At 46.9% G+C, this 20,628-nt stretch overlaps 1 protein-coding gene across 2 annotated transcripts in view; it reads right to left on the reverse strand.

Annotated features, from left to right (window-relative positions):
• The window catches only part of DPF3 (double PHD fingers 3), a gene marked incomplete at its 5' end in the record, with an annotated part of 270,133 nt that overhangs the window by 104,725 nt on the left and 144,780 nt on the right, over positions 1-20,628 (reverse strand). For both annotated transcript variants that reach the window (XR_013975648.1, XM_080942426.1), the window contains 2 exons: positions 2,735-2,830; positions 9,603-9,730. Coding sequence is in view for 1 of the 2 variants with exons in the window: in XM_080942426.1 (XP_080798552.1) it covers positions 2,735-2,830; positions 9,603-9,730 (224 nt within the window). The remainder of the gene's footprint in view (positions 1-2,734; positions 2,831-9,602; positions 9,731-20,628) is intronic.

Consider the following 20,628-nt stretch of genomic DNA (forward strand, 5'->3'; position numbering starts at 1 on the left):
AGTAGCTAGAATCTTATCTGTAGGATAGAGATTTGGCTCCTCTTTGATTCCCAATGAGCTCCCAGGTGAAACTGAGGCTGTAGTCAGACCATGCAGGGAGACGTCAAATCCCGTGAGGTTGCTCCAGTGGCCAGAAAGTTCCAGCAGCAGCTGGAAAGCCCTAGAAATGCTTAGAGCTATGAAGGAGGCAGCTTCCCACACTTGTTCATCCCAGAGACTCACTCATGTGCCCTCTGCTTCCTGCATGGCTCTCAGCCCGGCACGTGGCCACAGCGCCACTGTACAACCTGGAACGTTTAGCTGCCATCCAATCATGAAGTTCAAATATGACTTTTCTTCCTACTTTCCCCCTTAAATTCAGTCATTCAGCCAAGACAGGCAGGGTCCTGGCCCAGGATGGACTCAGTGGGAGAAAAGCATAGATCTGAGTTCAAATCCTTTTTTCTTTCTGACTGGATTGAGCAAGTTTGAGCGAGTTGCTTAACCTTTCTAGATTACCACGCCATTCTTGTACCGCCGCTTTTTCCCCTCGATGCTTTTTAATTTTCTTTCTTTCTATTTTTCTTTTTTAAGAATGGGATAGGCTATCTGGGAGTGTAGCTCAGTGCTTAGCAACTAGCTAGCAGGTTTAAACCGGGGTACAACCCCAGCACTCCAAAAACGACTAAAATTTAAAAAAAAATAGAAGGAGGCAAGTACATTTTAATTTCAGTAACATTTTAACCAAGTACAACAAAACACATTATTGTTAAAGCTGGCAGTGAGGTGTTCTATTTTTTTTTCCTCTAAGCTATGAGAATGTGGTGCACATTTTACATTTACATCACCCTACAGCCTGGACTAGCATGTACCAAATCCTGATCAGTGTGAACACCACCAAAGGCAGAACAGCCCGGCAGCATACACCTCCAAAGTGATAAGAAGCACACATCACCACTCGGGAAGGATGCTCACCCCTCAAAATAGATGCACACAGAGATTCTGAACTTATTCAAATCTCCAAGCACCGGAAGTGCCCCTTGACCCAGTAGATGCCTGAACCCCAGAGAGCACGGAGCCCTATAACTGAAAGCCTTGTCCATCTTAATTAAGTGCTTAGCATGTGCTGCCACCATAACCTTTGACCTTCTGAAGTGAAACAGCAAAAATAGCACAAATTCCTCTCCCCTTCACAAGTTCACAGAGAGTTATATAGTTTGTTCTTACTATAGAGCTTACTAACCTCGACATATAAGGTTTTCCTTAAAACTTAAAAGGAGAACCTCTGCTTTTTCACTTCAAGGAAACTATGAATGGGCTCTTTGGGGTGTGTCTGGACTGTTCGTATCATTATTACTGCATGTCTAGGCTGAGAAGTACACTAAGGGTTATTTGAACATAAGTATAACAATACCACCAGTCTGTCTGATATGACCACTAACAGGTAATTAACAGGCAGGTAGCAAATACAAAGTGGATACACTGGCTGAGGGTAATAGGTATTAGAACGAGGCATATTTGTACTGCATAGAAAATAGAGATACGGCTGGAGAGATGGCCTAGTGGTTAAGAGCCCTGACTGCTCTTCCAGAGGCCCTGAGTTCAAATCCCAGCAACCACATGGTGACTCACAACCATCTGTAATGAGATCTGATGCCCTCTTCTGGTGTGTCTGAAAACAGCTACAGTGTACTTATATATAATAAATAAATAAATAAATAAATAAATAATAACAAAAAATAGAAATATGCTAGAATATATACTAAAATGTATAGACTCTACTTTCAAATAGTCCAGTGGGAAACAAACACATAAGCCAAAAATAAGTAGGAGAAAAGAGTGCATGAGACAAAACCGTAGAGATATGATAAAGACAGTAGCAGCGCAATAAAACTGTACCATCAGATAGCTGTCCTACCCACACTGACAACTCTGCCTCTTGTCAACAGTGGGAGCATCCTGGATCACAGCGTAGCCAGCACTGGACGTCGTACAATCACCTGGAAAGTTGCTTATAATGTAGTGCAAAGGTGTGATCCCAAACCTACTAACTGAGCACAAGTCCTGGGCATCTGATTTTAGTAATTACTCTCTGTGGTAGTGCTGTGTGCAAAACACAGGCTTATACTAATTACCTGTGGGCCCAAACCCACAGGGCTCACAGGACTGACTTCTCTCCCACAGCAAAGGGAGAAACTACCTACAGCTGATAGGAGTTAGACCCTCAAGTCCTCAAAAGTGGATTTCCCTATGAAGAGACCTAGTTATCATGATTCCTTCATGGAAGGTGATCACAGAACATGTTACCAAACAAAGAGACACTAGAGAACCAAATAGAATGTTCGAGAACTTGGTCAGCTCCCTCCCTGCTTATGGTCTCTCTGCCATTCCTACCTCTGACCCCTTCCTAGTTCATCGCAGGGCCACTCTCTCCCATGGAAGCATGTCCCAAAGCAAGTGACCTAATCCTGTCCTTCTGGGAAAACCCCAGGAAGGACAAGGCAAGAACTTCCATGATGGAGTCTCGAAAAATTCTCCTTGCCCTCCACTCTCCAAACCCCAAACCCCTCAGAGCATCCTCTGTTTCCTCTCCTTCCTCTTGCCAGCTCTGGACATGGACAGCATGTCCAGCCTGGGGTTCCCCCAGTGATCTTCCTCATATCGGTCTAAGGTTAGCCCATGAGGTGTGTCTCTCCAGGTACAGAGGGTACTGGACTCAACATGAACGCCTCCCTCGTAACCCCACCTCACTCACCCGTCCTCTGGTCCTGTTCTTGCGCTTGGGAATATCTTCTTCCAAATCCTCCTCTTCGTTGCCTTCTTCTACATTTTCATCATTTTCCAAGACCCTCTGAAATGACAAAAGAGTCAAATACATGAGAGATGAAAGGCAACCGTAAGGACCATCAAAGAGCAGGTTGGGAGTATTCTGGGATTTTTGTTCTTCAGCAAAGCAAGGGTGTGGTTGCTGCCTAAGAATTTGAAGTCCCAGTACTCTTTCAAGCCCTCAGGCCCCTTCCAGTCAAACTGTCCCAGAACACTGACCTTTCTCAACTCTTTTCACCACCAAACAGAGGTTTTCAGCAAGAGCAAAAGGATGCTTTTCTACATGGGGCCAAGTTGCTTACTCAAAACTTACTGTCTTTAATACAATGTGTTCTTTTGTTTCTGAAGAGCTACCTTAGAACATAAAAAGCCATTTCTCCTTTCTCAGCCATCCTGGAGTTCTTTCTGCCTTGCTTGATGAAAGCAAAGAACTTCTTGTTCAACTGGATGCAATACAACCTTAATATACTGCCCATAATAACCCACTGTGGGGTTGTTTTTAAGAAAAATAAATTTCCAGCAAGGTGTTAGTGGCACGTGCCTGTGCTCCCAGAATAGAAGGAGCAGGAGTTCAAGGCCACTCTCAGTTCCATGGTAAATCTAAGGCCAGCCAGGGTTATGGGTGAGAAAAAGAGGCAAACAGATGGACGGACAGACAGACAGAGGTCTGGATGGACAGACAGACAGATGCACGTATGCATGGATAGACAAACACACAAATGGACAGACAGAATAAAATTAATTTCATCACAGCCCATGACTTTAAGTTTTGAACTTTAAGAACTAATCAAGCTTCAAGTTCATAAATTCAAATGCACCCCCTCTAATATCCCTCAGAACATGGCAATGCAAGAGCCGATTTCCATTGTAAAGGTGCATAAACTGAGGCTGAAACAGTTTTGACCATTCACAATCATCCAGCAAAGCCAGGACTAGAGCAAGGTGGGGTTGGTGGGCTTACCAGCTTCACACTCATTCGCCCTCTCTTGTTGCTGAGACTCCTCAGGTGCATTGCAACAGACCTGGTGCTTCAGGAAGGACTGAGCATCTTACTCCCCATAAAAAAAGACAGAGGTGGGGGATGCACCCCCAGGTCTATCATAGGGTGAAAGGCCATAGAAGACCCAGTTGCTACCAGGGATCAGGCTATGAAGGAATAGACGTGGAGCCCTGGAAAGCCTAGGGACCATCATAGGAGAAGAGGCTTTTTATTGGCTCTCTGATGTAACTTTGAGCCATACAATGTTTTGTGCCTCTTCTTATCCAATTAAAAACTGGCAGTTCTTCCCTGTATAACTATTTGTCCAGTGCTGACTACATGTAGACACTAAGCCAAGCTATGAACAAATGGCTCCAGTCCTGGCCTCAAGTAGACCTTGAAGTGTACTAAAAGGAAGATAGATTTAAACAGCATGTAACTGTATAACACACATTGTTGTAACCATTGTGAGAGGTACAGTCAAGATTCTATGGAAGGGTGTTCCCAAGGGTACTTTGCCTGATCTGAAGGTCAAAGGAGGCTTTCCTGAGGCTGAGACAAAAGAACAAGGAGGTGTGGATGGGAGCCAAGGATGGATGAGAGCAACTTAGATACTTCCGGCTTCACAGGACAAGGGGTGTGTGTGTGTGTGTGTGTGTGTGTGTGTGTGTGTGTGTGTGTGTGAATGGATGAGCTTAGGCAGGTTCTCGGTCAGCAAGAGCTGGTGAAGCAGTTAGAGGGCCGTGGCTTATTCAGTGAGGAGAAAGACGGTGGTGTGACCAGCGTTCAGTGGCTTGGGGAGAGATGATGAAGGTAAGGCTAGAGAGATGGCATTGTCATATGGCACCAGGGCTGCAGCTTGGGTTAGTGGTGAGGAAATCACACCAACTGTGAAGAGGCTTAGGAAGCAATACGCACTGCCCATGCAGTCTGACATCATTATTTCCGCTAAAATAGTCTCCAAGACAGCAATGCCTCTGTAATATTGTCTTCAAAGTGGGAAGCCCAGGAAGAGGTTACCAGAACATCCCACTCCTGATACGTTCTCTAGGTTGCTGCTGGTCACCTGGTCCTTCCAAAGGACACAAAACATTCCCCATGACTTCTCAATCTTCTCCTCTGGTTGTCTTTGAAGCCATGAGAATCCCCTCCCCCATAGGCTTATATATTTGGCTCCCAGTTCATTAGACTGTTTTAAAAGGTTTAGGGAGTATGGCCTTGTTAGAGGAAGTGTGTTGTTGGGGTTGGGCCTTGAGGTTTCAAAGGGGCATGCCATGCCCAGGCCGACCCTCGCCCCCCCTCTCTGTTTACATATCAGGATGTAAGCTCCCAGCTTCTCCTCCAGTGCCCTGCCCACCCAACTATATGCCCGCCCACCTGCCACCATGTTCCCATCATCATAATCATGGACTAACCTCTAAAACTGTATGTCCCCAGTTAAATGCTTCTTTCTATTACTACCCTTGGTCATGGTGTTTGATCACAGAATTAGTAGCCCTTACTAAGACACAACACTACAGATAGCTCAGACAACCTTCCACATCAAAGAAAAAAATGTCCTTGTCTGCTGAGCATGGCTTCTGGCCCATCACTAGGAGATGCTGACTAGAGTCCAGAGCACGCTCCTTGGCTTCCTGACCTTAAAACAGGGTTACTAGTTAAGCCAGGCAAGGCCAGATCAGATGCTCTACCACCTAGTATTTAAAAAAAAAAATCACAGAAAAAATATAGCACCGTGGCTGTTGCTGTTGATTGTATCTTGCATACTTTCCAGGTCTTAAAGTCATTTAATCATGGCGAGTTCCAAGTGCTGGTATCTAAGAGCTGTTGCCTCTGGCTTCTCAGTACAGTTCTGACACCCCGGTTATATTTAAGGATAAGAAATTTGTTACACATAATATGAATTCTAGGCTGGAAGGTTAATTTTTTTTTTAAAGCAAAAAACGAAAGAGGTGACGGCCACTAGGCTGGTCCCCTATGTGTCTTGCAGTCTCCTGGCCCAGAACCAAGCTGATTTCTCCCTGAGTTTCCATCCCACTTGCCATCAGCATGTAACTCTAGAAGCCTGGGTCTAAAGCACTGGCCTCAGATACACTGCCCCCACTTGTCTTCAATTTCTGCAGCAGCCCTGACTCCAGAGCCTATCTACCTATCTACCTAACTCACTCCCTGAGAGCAGCCAGGAGCTCCTGACAAACAAAGCCTGAGCCAGGCCTCAGGGGGCTGGGCAGGGAGAGTCGGGAGGTAGGAGTGAAGGACAGGGGCATCCAATGTAACGGCCACCCTCTGCCACCCTGTTACACGCAGGCAGCCCCTGTCCACAAACGTCTGAAGAATAAACACATTTGAAAATAACCTTCCCTACTGTTGCTCTAAATAGCCTTTAGTGTACTGATAATAATGATTTGTGCTTGTTTTCAATAGTAAAGGGAGGGGGGGGGAGAAAGGAAGAGAATGGGGGAGGGGGAACAGTCTCCTAACTAATCCTCTCCACCGATACACTGCACTGTCTGCCCTCCACGCAGAGCAGGAAGGGGGGAATCTTTATGAAATCTAAATTCACTGCCCAAATCAAAGCCCTCCAAATGACCTCCTTTCTAGCTCACAAGAGGTCTCCAGAGGCCTGAAGGGTCTGCCTCCTGCCTACCTGTCCTGCCTCCTCACCCCCAGTACTGTACTCAGACCACAGGGCCTTCTGTCTGCTCACTGGACAAGATGGGCACTGACCTGTCTCAGGGCTGTCACTCCGGGGATCTCACATCGATGGCTCCTGTCATCCCGCAGGACTGCAGTTAAACCCATGTCCCTTAGGACATTGCCTAAGCTGGGCCCCTCCTTCAGCACTGCTTGTTTCTACTGGCTTTTAATTAGCCAAAACACCAGTTCTCTTATTTGTCACTTGCGATTCTGTGTGTCTCGCTAGAATTTGAGCCGTCCTCGGCACCTACCGTCCCATGTTCAAAATAGAACGCCTTACCAGTCAAGAGCACACGTGAATTAATGGGTTAAAGGTTAATGAAAAGGCACACAGTCAGCTTATTATATATGTGGTTCTGCGATGAAACGTCAGTAAGAGCTTAAGCTCAACTAGCCTGTGGTCTAGTTTCGGCATCCCACATCCCAGACAGTGCAGCACGGGCAGCCACACTGCTAACATGAGGGCTGATGCAATGATGGTGATACAATGTCAGCAAGTGTCCTGGCCCAGGGCCACGTGAAGGCGGCTCAGACTTGTCCCCAGCTGTACGTCTGTGTGTATCCAGGCTTCCGGCCCTGGCTCTCTATCAACCACAGATCCTGGTGAAGCACACTAAAGAGGCAGAAACACTAACAGGGCCGTGCACCTTGCTTCAAACTCTACAGGTCTGAGCGCAGAAGCTAATGCACAACCAGCTAAACACACGACAAAAGAAAGAAAGCAAGAAATGTCACAAACAGCCAAGTTCAAAAGAAACCGTTCCAGCTGTTGGGGACCGAGAAAGGTTTGATAGGGACAGGGGTGCTGGGGCCTAACCACTAAATGGATCGGTGTACGTGGAAGGAAATACACACCAACAGACTGGGGGCACAGAGGAAGAAGGCCGAGGAAGAGAGGCTGCAGCTGAACACTAGCCTAAAGCCCTGGAGAGGCCTAAGGAGGCTATGTCTACCACGCTGGATCTAGTTAGTGGAGACAAAAGGTCTATTAGGAAGGAGAGCTCTAAGCAGAGCTGTGCTTGGGACTAAAGTAGCAAAGTAGGACATGGGAGATGCGGGGGGGAGGGTGGTCAGAAACAAGATCCCTGTCCCCTCAAGCAGGCATTTACTGTGCACCTACTATGTTTCGAGCTGCGTTTGTGTGCTTAAGATGTACTAGTGAGCAGGGGGGGTGGGAATTTACACCAGGGGAATAAACAACCACAAAAACTAAAGTTCAAAGAATACTAGATGGTGCTAAGTGCAATATGAGAAAAAGAAAGGAAAGGGGGGAAAGCGGAGTACAGGGATGAGGTAGGAGTATAGCATTAATCACAGTGGTCAGGGCACCTAAAGATGAGGTGAGAGCCCTTATGTCTGGGGAAGAACTTCCTTTGCAGAGCAAACAGCCAGGACCTGCGCTATCTCACAGAGGCAAGAGCCCTTCCTTCCTTTCACTCCGCAGTGAGCAGCCACAGGAAGAGTTCCTTACCCTCCGGCCACCTATCCTCTCAAAGGAGCAGTAGCCCTCAGCACTGGAAGGAAATGAGCTAGGGCATCACAAAAAGTCGCGGAGGAAGAGTTTGTGCGTGTTCTGTGCTGGCAACCAACCTGAAAAGGCCGCCTGTGTAGCCAGACTATGGGGCTGGGAGGAGACAGAAGGCGTTAGCCGGGGATGGGAGCAGAAGGAATGAATCAGGCCAGTCGGCATGGGGCAGTGAAATTTTCTTGTCTCACACTTATACAGGGTGGACTCAGATCATTATACATTTGTGCAAGCACACAACATAGAGCACGCCAAAAGTGAACACTAACATAAACTGTGGATTCGGGGGGAGAAAGACCTGTCGAGGGCCGTTCACTGATGGATGCAAATGTAGAGTGTCGCTAATGGGAGAGGCTAAGCTGGAGGCTGGGGGCTAAGGGTGGGGAGAAATCTCTCTACTTTCCTCTTCATTGCTGTGAGCTGTGAGATTTAAAATCACAGGATTTTAAAAGTGATCTTTGTCTTTCTGGGCATGAGTGGAGAAAGCAAACCAGGGAAAGGGGCAGGGTGATCAGGGCAGCAGGGCAGGTATGGGACAAGGGGCTACTCCACTTCCTGCTGAAGACACTGCAGACAGGGTCGCTGGTGCATGGGGTACTGGTGGGAGACAGACAAGTGTGCCCAAGATGACCCAGCAGTGGCTAAGTTCAAACTAGCTGCAATCTCCATGAGGGCTGTAGCTTGTGGAAAGAGGGGAGGGGCAAATACATCCCGTGGTGGCAATTAAGTGGAAAAGCTTTAACTATTCATCTTAACAATGGAAGGGCAGAGGCAGCCAGCCTCGGATCTGCCCAGCATCTCCGTGGAAAGCCAGCTCTATGTTGACATGAGTAAGAGTGCATCCCGGTGAACACAAGACAGTCCCTGACACACGGGTACTTACAAAGCACCACAACAGTAGTAGTAGTAGTAGTAGTTGTTGTTGTTGTTGTTGTTGCTAATAAAGATTTTAACAAATCAGTGAATCAATTTAATCAAATGTTAAATTGGATTTAAACATGCAATATAAGATGGATGACAAAATATAAATTTTTAACATACAAATATAATCAAAATATAATTTAATTATGCTTATTAATATTATATCAGAATTAACTGATAATATTATAACACACTGTGCCCCCCTGTAGTTTAGATAGTTTCTGAGACACGCTGAGGGTGATGTCTGAGGCATTACAGGTGATGGACACAGGACAGTAGACATGTGAGGATGGAAGCAACTGTCCCTGCCCGGGGGAGGCCAGGCTGGAAGTGCTGAGTAAGACTGTAAGACAATATGGTGAGGTAGAGCTCAGACTGTGTGAGGAGAGGGGCAGAGGTGAGGCAGGGGCCCCAATGGCCACAAAAGCAGGGACTCAGTCATTCTATCCTGGTTCTTGTTCTGTCTCTAGGACTCAGCACAACATGGTGCTTAGCAGATGTGTCCTGCGTACAGAAACCAGGAAACCAGGGAGAGGAACAGATGTGAGGAGACAAAGATTGCTCCTGGGGTAGAGGGATGCTTTTAATTCAGAAGCCCTAAGCTTCCTGGCAACAGTCACAAGGACGCCATGGCACAGAGGCAGCAGGTGGCAGTCCCTCGGCAGGTAAGACTACCTGTATTTCCTGGATGCTTTCCTCTTCTCTGGAGTCCACCTTCTTCTCCACTCCCTCGCCACGAAGCAAGGCTTCCAGTGTGGTACTCTCAGAGGTAAATCCATCTTTCTTCAGGGGTAGTTCTACTTCTAGAAACAAACACAGACAGACAGATCAGGCATCCAGAAGCAGGTAAAACATAAGAAGAGATCCTTGGGAACCAGGAGGAAGGGCCCAGAGTTCTTGGGTAGAACTGAAGCGACCTATGCTATCATCGTCTCCTGACAGGCAGGACCATGGAACACTGGAGGCGGGTTTTGCTTCTCCACCATTACACAGTCCCAGAGATCGATCTTGTAGTAGCTATTCCTGTCACCTTGACTATATCTGGAATGAACCACAATCCAGAATTTCAAAGGCTCACCTGTGATCCTGAACTTGAGGCTAGGAGACACAAGTTTCTGCCCTGGGTCTTGGCATGGAGATCTTGAGGCATAGTGACTATGAATCCCAGGACACTAAGGCAAGGAAATCTCTGAGTTCAAAGTCACCTGGGTTAAAACAAGTCCCAAATCCAGGTGTGGTAGTAGACACCTTTAATCTGGGACACACCTTTTCCTGGAGACCTACATAAAGACATTGGACGAAGGAAGGATCTCTCTTCACCTGTTTGCCTTGTGGGACTGAGCAACTGCTAGATCCTTGGACTTCCATTCACAGCTGCTGCCGATCATTGTTGGGGAGTTAGACTACAGACCATAAGTCATCCACAAATTCCCTTACTATATAGAGACTACCCTAAGTTCTGTGACTCTAGAGAACCCTGACTAATACAGATCTCAATCCTGCTCACTCTCTGGGGCAAGCTGATGCAGAACAAAGGGGGTGCCCTCTAAATGTAGGAACAGACTGACTGAGTCTCAGAGTTGGGGGTATGACTTTGGGCAAGAAGCCTGGGGCCCATTTCTCCATCTATAAAGACAAGCATCAGTTCACCGGACCACAGTTTTTGAAAACATTCAAGCACACCAGCAATGTCTGATTACTATTGTCTCAATAGCTGCTCTCCTCAACTCACAGGGGAAGTAGAGGCTCCAGACTGAAGCAGAAAGAGTGCCAGTAATGCCCAACAGATCCCAGAGCAGCAGAGCAGGAGGCCATTGTCATGCCCAGAGAAAATTGTGGCGAGAGTTTCATTCAGTGCTCCCAAACCTGGAGAAATCAGTAAAGGGCATTTTTTTCTACAGACATCAGGCTGTGCAGATGTTGCTGGACCCTTGAGCCAATAGCTGCTATAGTTTGGACATTGAAGCTCCTGTTCTCCTCAAAGCTTGTGTGTCCAAAGCTTTGTTCCCTAATTGGCACTACTGAAAGATGGGAGGGCCCTTTAGGAGATAGTCTCTTTAGGAGACCAGTGGAAAATGTCCTAAGATTATTAGGGTATATCCATAAAAGAGATTTACAACCCTGGTCTCTTTCTCCCCTCTCTCTTTCTGGTCATGATGCACAAAGTTTGCTCCAGGCACATGCTCCCCATGCTGGCATTGAGAGATGCTTCCAAAATGGGTCTGCTTGCCTATGGACTGGAATCTTGAAAACAGTAAGCCAAAATAAACTGTTCTCTTTAAAGTCACAGAAGGTAGATAAACTCTACCATAGTCACAGAAGGCTATTATAGTCAGACAGGTAGAGCAGCCTGCCCCTGACAGAGACCAAAGAGAGTTCTGATTCTTCACCAAGGTATTCACAATTTGCAAGGAATTTTAATTTAAAAACAAAATATATAAGTTGATCGTATTTTGATTTTCTACTTAATTTTCCTTCAATGTCTCCTTGACCCTGGACCTCTACACACACACACACACACACACACACACACACACACACACACACATATACACAAGTTAGATGTGTGTTCCATGCCAGATAAAATGACCCTAAGAACCAAGTGAAACCAATCTCTCATTTAAAGTAGGGATCATTGACAAAAGTGCAGACAGTCCGAAGGGAGTCAGTGAGGACTAGTGATAGCCAGGGGAGACAGAGAGAGTCCTTGCCAAAATCCCACACAGAACTGGGGCTAGAAGCTTAGAATATCAGAGCCTGGGAAACCAAGAACCAACCACACAAGCACTACAACAGTGGCCAGCTCCAGCCAGAGCCTATGGACGAGGGGCTGAGCTGCTGTGGGCACCTAGGTCAGGTTTTCCAGGACACATATCCCAGTAAGGACACGAGAGCACCTAGAAGAGCGAATGGAAACAGGTGGCACCAATCACAGCCCGCTTACCAGGCTCGCAGGCCTCATCAGACTCCATTGGAATGCCACCTGCCAGCCCCTCCACCAAACACACAGGCAGGAAGAAGGCCATTCCACCATCCTTAAAACTGAGGAAACGGGACTGGGAGTGGTTAGCCCCAGCAAAAGTTAGAGAAGTATCTGAAGTCTCTTCTGAGAACTTTCAGAAAAAGAGGGAGGGAGGGAGGAAGGGAGAAAAGAAGGGCGAGAGGGAGGGAGAGAAGGAGGACCTATAACCATCAAGAACTACAACCAGGGCTAACAAGATGGCTCTGTGGGTGAAGGTCCTCATTGCCAGGCATCATGATGTGAGTTCACATGGAGACCCCACATGGTGGAAGGAAAAAAACTGACTCTTCTAACATCCATATGTGTCACTTCCCACACATACTCATACATGCACATGCACAATAATAAATAGTAATAATAAAATAATAATAATAATAATAATAATAATAATAATAATAATAATAATAGCATCACCAGTGGATCAACCACCAGTGAAACTTTACCTATTGTGATGGTTTGCATATGCTTGGCCCAGGAAGTGGCACTAGTAAAAGATGTGGCCTTGTTGGAGGAAGTGTGTCACTCTGGGGATGGGCTTGGAGACACTCCTCCTAGCTGCCTGAGGATGCTCAGTCTGTTCCTGGCTTCCTTTGGATGAAGATGTAGAACTCTCAGCTCCTCCTGCACCATGCCTGCCTGAATGCTGCCATGCTTCTGCCTTGATACTGGACTGAACCTCTGAACCTATAAGCCAGCCTCAATTAAATGTTTTTATTTATAAGACTTGCCTTGGTCATAGTGTTTGTTCACAGCAATAAAACCCTAACTAAGACACGTATCAGCTATTTTACCAATAAATATCTATTGAGCACCTGTCATGTGCCAACCACTGTGCTGGAACCAGGCACACAGGAGGTGACCAAATAATGAGAGAACTCCATTTTTGGATGATTTAAAGATACAGATATAAATGTTAAATGTAAAACAAAGATGCAGTTATGAACTATCTCAGGTGCTACAAGAAAAACAGTGAGGGGGCAGCTACTTCACTTCAAAGTTAGAAAATGTGTGAAGTTACAATTGAGTGTCAGAATCAACTGTGTGCTCTAATGAGCCCTCTTATATATTAGTCCCCCCCTCTTTCTCTTTCCTCCTCCTCCCTCCTTCCCCCCCCCCTCTCTCATCAGAAAAATCTTCCAAATATCTAATCTCAAATAATGAAGGTATGTCGCTCATGCCCTGCCCTCAGATAGCTGGTCACCATCCCTCAAACTAATAATCTTATGTGTATATCTGAAGTTTACTCTTTAGCCTTTAGCAATAAGTGGGTTTCCAGAATGGTACCGTGTTTTACAGCAGGAAAGTTTTGGTCATCAAATCCAATTATAAGTGAGCCAGTCTAGCTCAGAAAAGTTAAGCAACTTCAGCAAGCGCTACCCAGCAGACAAAAAAGCGATAATGACCTTTTAAGACACTGTAAAGATCAGGACAAGAATCCTGACTCCATATAATCTTATCAATGGATAGCAAGCCAGGATGAAGCCTGGACGGCGCTCTGGTGGCACCGTGCACATGCCGAGGACATGGTGTGGCAAAGCAAGAACGCTGAGCTTGCAGAAGCTATTACTGCCAGATACCCGCTAATCCCCATCACACCACAGAGTGGAGATTTATCCCATTTTACAGATGAAGCAGCTCAGTTTAGGGAAGTTTAGAACCTGCTTAGTACCACAGGACTGAGAAGCGGCAAATTCCAGTCTTGGCCTCTGGACCCTTTCGCCTAATCGTTCTAAAGTGGCTGCTCTTCCACCAGGCCCTTCTCTCTTCCTAGAAAGAGAAAAGGTTTCTTTCCAGAGCTTTGTGCACGCCACTGCTTTCCTAGACTCTCCCTGTGGTCCTCAGATTTCAGGATGAGAGGCTCATCTCTGCTAAGGCTGCGGGCAGTTGGGCAGTTCGCAGCATGTGAGAGCATCCCTGTGAGAGTATCTCAGGAGCTCTCTGCCCTCAGGAAACCAAACCCAGAACCCCATGTGGGATTTCCGGATTTCCAGTGGACTAAGGAACTTCCTCCTCCTGCCTGCCGCTCTCCCCTGCCCAAACCCCCTGCTAAATATACCACCATCTTGTCTTCACTCAGTCTATCCTTGGTCCTCTTTAACTGGAGTGGCTGGCATGCACAAGGTAAGTGGAAATGGAATCATAGTGGTGAAGATGCATGTGCTCCCTGGCTTGTGAAAGGCTCCAGGGGATAGCCAGTGACACCCGGGGTCCAGTCCCTTTAAAATAAAAGCAAATGCACCGGGAAGTGGGGGTTATGTCACAGAGACAGAGTGAAATCATTTTCCCCTAATTGCCAAAATATTTTATTGGCTCATATAGTTCCATTTTCAAACTGGCCTAGTCAGTCTTGCCTTGGGGCAATTTCTTAATATAAGTCTCTGTTGATAAGTTACATGGGGGTGATACAGGCATCTATCTCAGCATTAGTATAAGACTCAAACAAGGTAGTATGTTAAAAAGAAACTTTAAAAAGACCCACCCCCAAACTTAGTGTGTGAAAGAAACATTGCAGGCAATGAGGCGTGCTGGTTTTCATGTTTCATTCTCTTTTAAAATGTGGATTCAAAACTGGGTGATACACACAAAGAACCTGAGACAGCTTGAGTGACTCACACATGCTAAGTTATTATTACCAAAATGTTAATCGCTGAAGGTAATGTTTCAATAGAAATCCAGTCAAAGCTGCTGGAATTGTCCCAAATTTCCTAGTTACTGTTTGAAAACGCAAGCAAAAAAACAAAAAAAGAGGTGTGATTAAGTTTTATATTTTCTCTATCTTAAACGCTACCATTCCAATATGAAATTGATATCTGAAAACTGATGTGATATTTTTACATTCTTTTAGTGTGTATGCCTTCCCCCCATTACGTATCTAAATTCAGAGGGCTCCAAAGCCACAAGGGGCCAGAGGCTACCCCTCTGGACAGAGCAGCAATACAGCATTAAAAGAAACGCTTAGAAAGACTTTGCTTTCAGTAAGTGGATAGAATTTAAACATGGTTCTTAATGTTGCCTGCATAATGCCCAGTGGAGTACCATTCCAGGAGCGGCATTCAGGCTGACCTCTGGCAAACCCTGTTTGCAAAGCATTCTGGGTAAAGCTTGGCTAGTCAGAATGAAAGGCTAACCCCACCCCCAAGACAACCCAGCAGAGGGCACAATCTCTCTGCATCTTAACCCCAGGGGGTCCCAGTACACATTAAGGAGAAAGGTGACCGGTCCAAGCTCTCCCACGATGTTCATAGGACATGCACTCCTGGGGAGTCCCTGGGGATGCCACTGATTTAATTTTATTCTAATATGGCTTATCCTGATATAGGATCTGGTGACTCTTTAAAAGGCTTCTAATTTACCTCACACAAAGTTGGAGACCATGTAACAGGAGCCATCAAACATTTAACATCAAAAGAAAATGGGCCAAAACGCACACACATATTTCATCCTTAAATTAGTCTGATTTTATACACATGGATATGAACCTATGGATCGTTACTCTTCCCATAGTGGCAGCAGCTGTCACCCAAAGCCAGCCACCTCCTTGGGACCCGGAGGCAGCTCTGCCTCCACTTCTAATTGGGAACAGAGATACTCCTTGGGTGACTTCCAGCCGGATCCATCACACCAGAGACAGCTTCTGTGCAAACCGAAGCAAATCGGTTTCCAAATGTGTGTGTGTGCGTGAGAGAGAGAGAGAGAGAGAAAGAGAGAGAGAGAGAGAGAGAGAGAGAGAGAGAGAGAGAGAGAGAGAGAGAGAGAGAGACTGAGACTCTTAGACAAATAAGGATTGAAGCAAAAACACCACAAATAAAAGCAGAGGAAGAAAAAAAAAATTGCCGGTTAAGCACTGTGGATTCTCCCCAGGCTCTGGACAGGGCAGCCGTCCTCTCGGGTGCAGATCAAAGCCATAAGCTTTTGACACAGGTGCCCTAAGCCTGCCACCCAATGCACCAAAAGAAAAGCTTCCACTGGGTTGTTGGAGCCACTGAGCTCATTAACAGGATGCAGGCAGGGGAGCAGAGTGAGTAATTAAATCCCAGGTCATTTAAAAATGCAAACGCCTCGGATGTCACAGGCTCCCTGAGCCTCTGACTTCTTCTCCTTCATTATTAGGCTAAGGATGGAGAGCTGGAAACCTGCAAGTCATATATGGATTATAATAAAATATGCTGTATATAAAAAAAACAGATTAAGACAGGCCTTCTTTGGGGAAATATACAAAGAGAGAAGCTGTCTGTTAGCTGTCGAGTTTGCAAGAGATACCATCTTTCGGGAGGCTGGGCTCTGCCAACAGACAGGCTGCCCCAAGGGAAATTGTGGTGAAACACCCCGACAAGGCGCATCCATCCGTCCATCCATCATGGGCTCCCTCTGACGCAGGGGCCTGGAGATAGAGTCATGGTACTGAGGGAGGGGGTGGGGGGAGCCCACAGACAATGGCGAAAAAAAAAATCTCCTGCTAGCCCATGAGTGCTCAGGGGTTTTGTTGTCATGGTTGTTTTTTTCAATAACTGTCTCTGGGTTTTCTTTAAGAATACAAATGTGCCATTTTCTCTTCTGTGTGCTTATTATTTTGAGGAGTTAAGCTCATCATATGTCCTTGGATTTGTACATCAACTTACAGCAAGGAGCAAGAAGCTTAAGAGTCGGGATTTCATTTATCCCAGCAGACTCTCGGGTTCGTAGAGAAAGGGGAAAGATACCAGAGACCTGACTTCCTACAATGGTGGCAGGTGCAGGTATCCATTTCTTGTTCCCTAGGAAGGCCTTTTCTCAGCTGCATTTGACTCCCTGGTTTGGGTCATAAAGCTCAAAATAAATGACGTTCATGTTAAGGACCTGTCACCCAGGCTGTGGCTCTCAGTCCATTACAGCTTGTATTAGAACCCCGGGCTGACCACACAACAGAAGAATTGTCATTCCCTCTGCTGGCCCCTGCTGAACCTACCCACATTCCTCTAAATAGACACATTAAGGTAAGTTCTAGAATTTGAGGTTAGTTTTACAAAGAAGCATTTCTACAGACTTTAGGCACAAAGAAACATCTATGACATCACAGGAAAATCATCACTAGGCCAGCCTGCGGGACAAGTACAGCATCCCAAGAAGGACAGAGAGAAGCGTTATGGTAGAAATAGGCCTAGTGTGTGTGACCCAGTGAGGAGGTCATAAGGTCGGGGATGAATGCATTCTGGAGGTCCAGGACACAGAATGGTGACTGGTTATTAACAATATGTTCTTGTACTTAAAATTGCTGAAGGAGTACATCTGAGCGCTCTCAACACACACACACACACACACACACACACACACACACAGCCATGTTAGGTGTTAAACACATTCATTCATCTTACCTAATCATTTTACACTGTCCACAGATATCAAACATAGGTTGGATGGACATGAAACTCACAGCTAGAGCACTTGCCTCATGCCCAAGATCTTACACTCAACCTCCAGAACCTCACACACTCCCATAGTAGAGGGAATCTATACATATACACATACACATATACATCATATACACATATACATGAAACATCATACATATTCACAGATATACCGGTGAGTACACACATATGTATGATAAATACATAGGCATAGATACATCTATATGTGTCTTACTGAGTGCACACACTCAAGTATACCTTTATAAAGCTTAAAAATGTTAAAAACAGTGACGGCCTGAAGTTATAGCTCAGTTGGCGGAGCACTTGGCTAGCACACACGCAGCCCTGGCCCCCATACCCAGCACTGTATAAAACAGATGTGGTGCACACTCAAAGATCAGGATTTCAAGACCATTCTTGGCTACACAGCAAGTTCAAGACCAGCCTGCACGACATGAGATCCTGTCTGTAAATAAGTAAAAAGTAGTTCAAAGGGGCTGAGGTAACTGGATGTTTGGGGATAAAAATCTCAGTTCTGCTAACCTTAAATCACACAGCTTTGATTGCCTGTCTGTAAAACTGAGAGAACAAAGCCCCCCACCCCTGCACTGTTGCTAAAGAGCAAATGAAAGAGCAGCTATAATGGGTCTGAGCCCAGTAGATGGTCCAGAGCCGGGCTCCCTTCCTTCTTGCTCTCCATCTACCCTGCTCTTGTGCACCTCAACCCAAACTCCTTGCTTTCCAACATTCTCAGGCTACTGAACTTTCCCAAGAATGGGTATGGCCCGGCGGGCGGATGGGGGGGAGGGCAACCAGGCAGAATCTGGAGCTGTTAAAGGGACAGAAGAGTTAAAGCATGAACACAGCTCCAAGCATAGAGATGGGCCCTGTCCCACTGCTGAAGGTGGGTAGAGCCCCCTGCAGCTTTGGAGGAGAAACAGCAGCCACACCATGGAAAGCACCCAGCTTTGTTTATTTATTTGACAGCTAATGGCTGTACTAGTGGCTGTGCATGGCCGAGAAGCTGGCATGTGGGGGTGATAGAGGGTAATAGGTACTTTTAAATATGGCCAGGAAAGCATGAGCCCGGAAGAGAAGTGGGAAGGGGCCTGCTCCGATAGCCATGCCAAGATGACACAGGTACGAGGGGGCTATTAATGCGTCCACCCTGGACCTGCCATTTGCCTGGAACGTACACCGTGAGTCGGAGGCTCACAGGAGGTCAGCTCAGAGTTATGGGAACATTGAAGAGTTGTGTAGGTGACAGCAAGAATACCAGCTTCCAGCCCGAGTGTTACAGTCAGCCACAGGAGGTTTTGAGCAGCGAGAGGCAGAGTGATGCCTTTATAGTAACAGGATCGCCCTGAAGGAGGGTAAAGACAGAGTGGGGAGACCACGTAGGAGGTTCTGCACTACTTACAGAGCCTGTGCTGGCAGAATAGGGGCAAAGCTCTGTCCTCAGGGAGCTTGGATTCTCCTTGTCAGACCCCAGAGTACACTGGGCAGGAGTGAGTGTCCTGGTCCCCAAACAAGGGGGCTTCTATGTGTAGCAAATCTGTGTCGAGGACAGATACCCGATACTAGGTATAGATCCTTATCTGGGCAAGTCCACAGAGGAATGGTTCTCCAAAAGGAAGAAGAGCAGCTTCCACCAAGGGCAAGAGATGAGCTTCAGACATCTTGCTCATGTGGACCTGCCTAGCATATCCCATCCCAGCTGTATGTCCCTGCATGTCACAGGACAATCGTGACAGTAAACGCAGACAGTGGGTCCCACAACCTGGTTCCAAGAACTCTCCTCAACATCAAAGATGCTAGGATGTGGCTTTGTGGGGAAACTCAGAGATTTAATGTGTTCCTGGCTCCAGACCAGACGGCACACAATTTCCCTGCAGTGCAGCAAGCTGTCTGTGATAATCTCTTCACGGATACTGAGGAGTGTGTCACAGCCTTGGTGAAGGTCCCCTGAGCTCACTGCACAGTGTCTGAGGAGGCAACATTTCTATGCCTTCTCACACTGCCTCCACACTACATGGCCTTTAAAACAGCCCTAAAAATCTACCACTACCCATGTTTCATATGTGAAGAATCAGGGTCTAATCTCCCAGGTAGCCACCCCAAGCTCCCAATGCCAGTGATTGAGGGACCTGACCTTGGATCCAGGCCTTGTGATATCTATCCAGTGTTTTCTTTCTTCAGCAGATCACGAGAATAGGAAAGGGATCTATAACCTATGACTAACTATAAGCCCAGGACAATGACAGAGCAGGGGCAGGAAGCCCAGCTCTGGGTCAAGGCTTCTCCCTCTCCCAGCTTCCCTCATCTGTGAAAAAAGGACATATGAGAACTCAGTGTGTTCCGCCAGCTTCATTTAACAAAATTTATCATCCATGTCCCATGCGCCAGGCTTTGTGCTGGCTTCTAGGGATGCCAGTGAGGAAGAAGATGGGTCCCTGTCCTGTACCTGTCAGTGAGAAGACAGAGGTGGGAGGAGAGTATGCAAGAGCAGACTTAAGTGATTCTCAGCCTTCGAGCCCCTGCTCTAAATATGGGACCCTCTGGCCCATCTACAAAATGAAGCTTGGGTGGCTACCCTGCCCACCTCTGGCTCTGGACCTTTGTCCCTTGCCAGGAACACAAGCAATGACAAAACTAAATTCTATTGACCCCAGTTCTGCCACCTGAGACTTTGGGAGCAGGTGCCGGGGCACAGGCAGTTGCAGTAGGAAGTAGGCTGGAGGCCTGTCTGACTACCTCACTCACAGGGCCACCAGGAACAGGAGAGGCAGCTAGGGCAGGCACCCAGGATGGATGGCTGCAGGCTGAGACACTGCAGGAAAGAGATAAATGACAGGTCATTTCCCCTGATGCACTTGAAGGCATCCATTCTCCTGGCCTTACCAAGCCCAGAAACCCCCACACAGAGGCAGATAAACACTGACAGATGGGGTGGGAGCCAGTGTCCTTCTCCCTTGGAAGGACACAGCAGCATCCATGGCAGAAGGTCACGCTGGCCACTGGCCCACACCTAGCTCAGGGCTTTACTTGTCTCTTCTCCACTGCCCTCCCTTGTGCCCACCCCACCAGCTCATCCATCTAAGGACCGCCTGGCAGAGGGGGAGGCCTGGGGGGGGCACAGGAGCCCGCCAACAGTCCTATCAATCTCAACCTACATGCTTGGCACATCAGCGTTCCTTAAGCTGTTCCTGGACAGGAGGGTGTTGGAGGAGCTGGGGGAACTGTCTTGGGGAGAAGAGAAATCACATCAAGCATCAGAGAGCAAATGGTGGAA

Source organism: Micromys minutus, assembly GCF_963924665.1.
Source record: "Micromys minutus genome assembly, chromosome: 1".
NCBI classification, from domain to species: domain Eukaryota; kingdom Metazoa; phylum Chordata; class Mammalia; order Rodentia; family Muridae; genus Micromys; species Micromys minutus.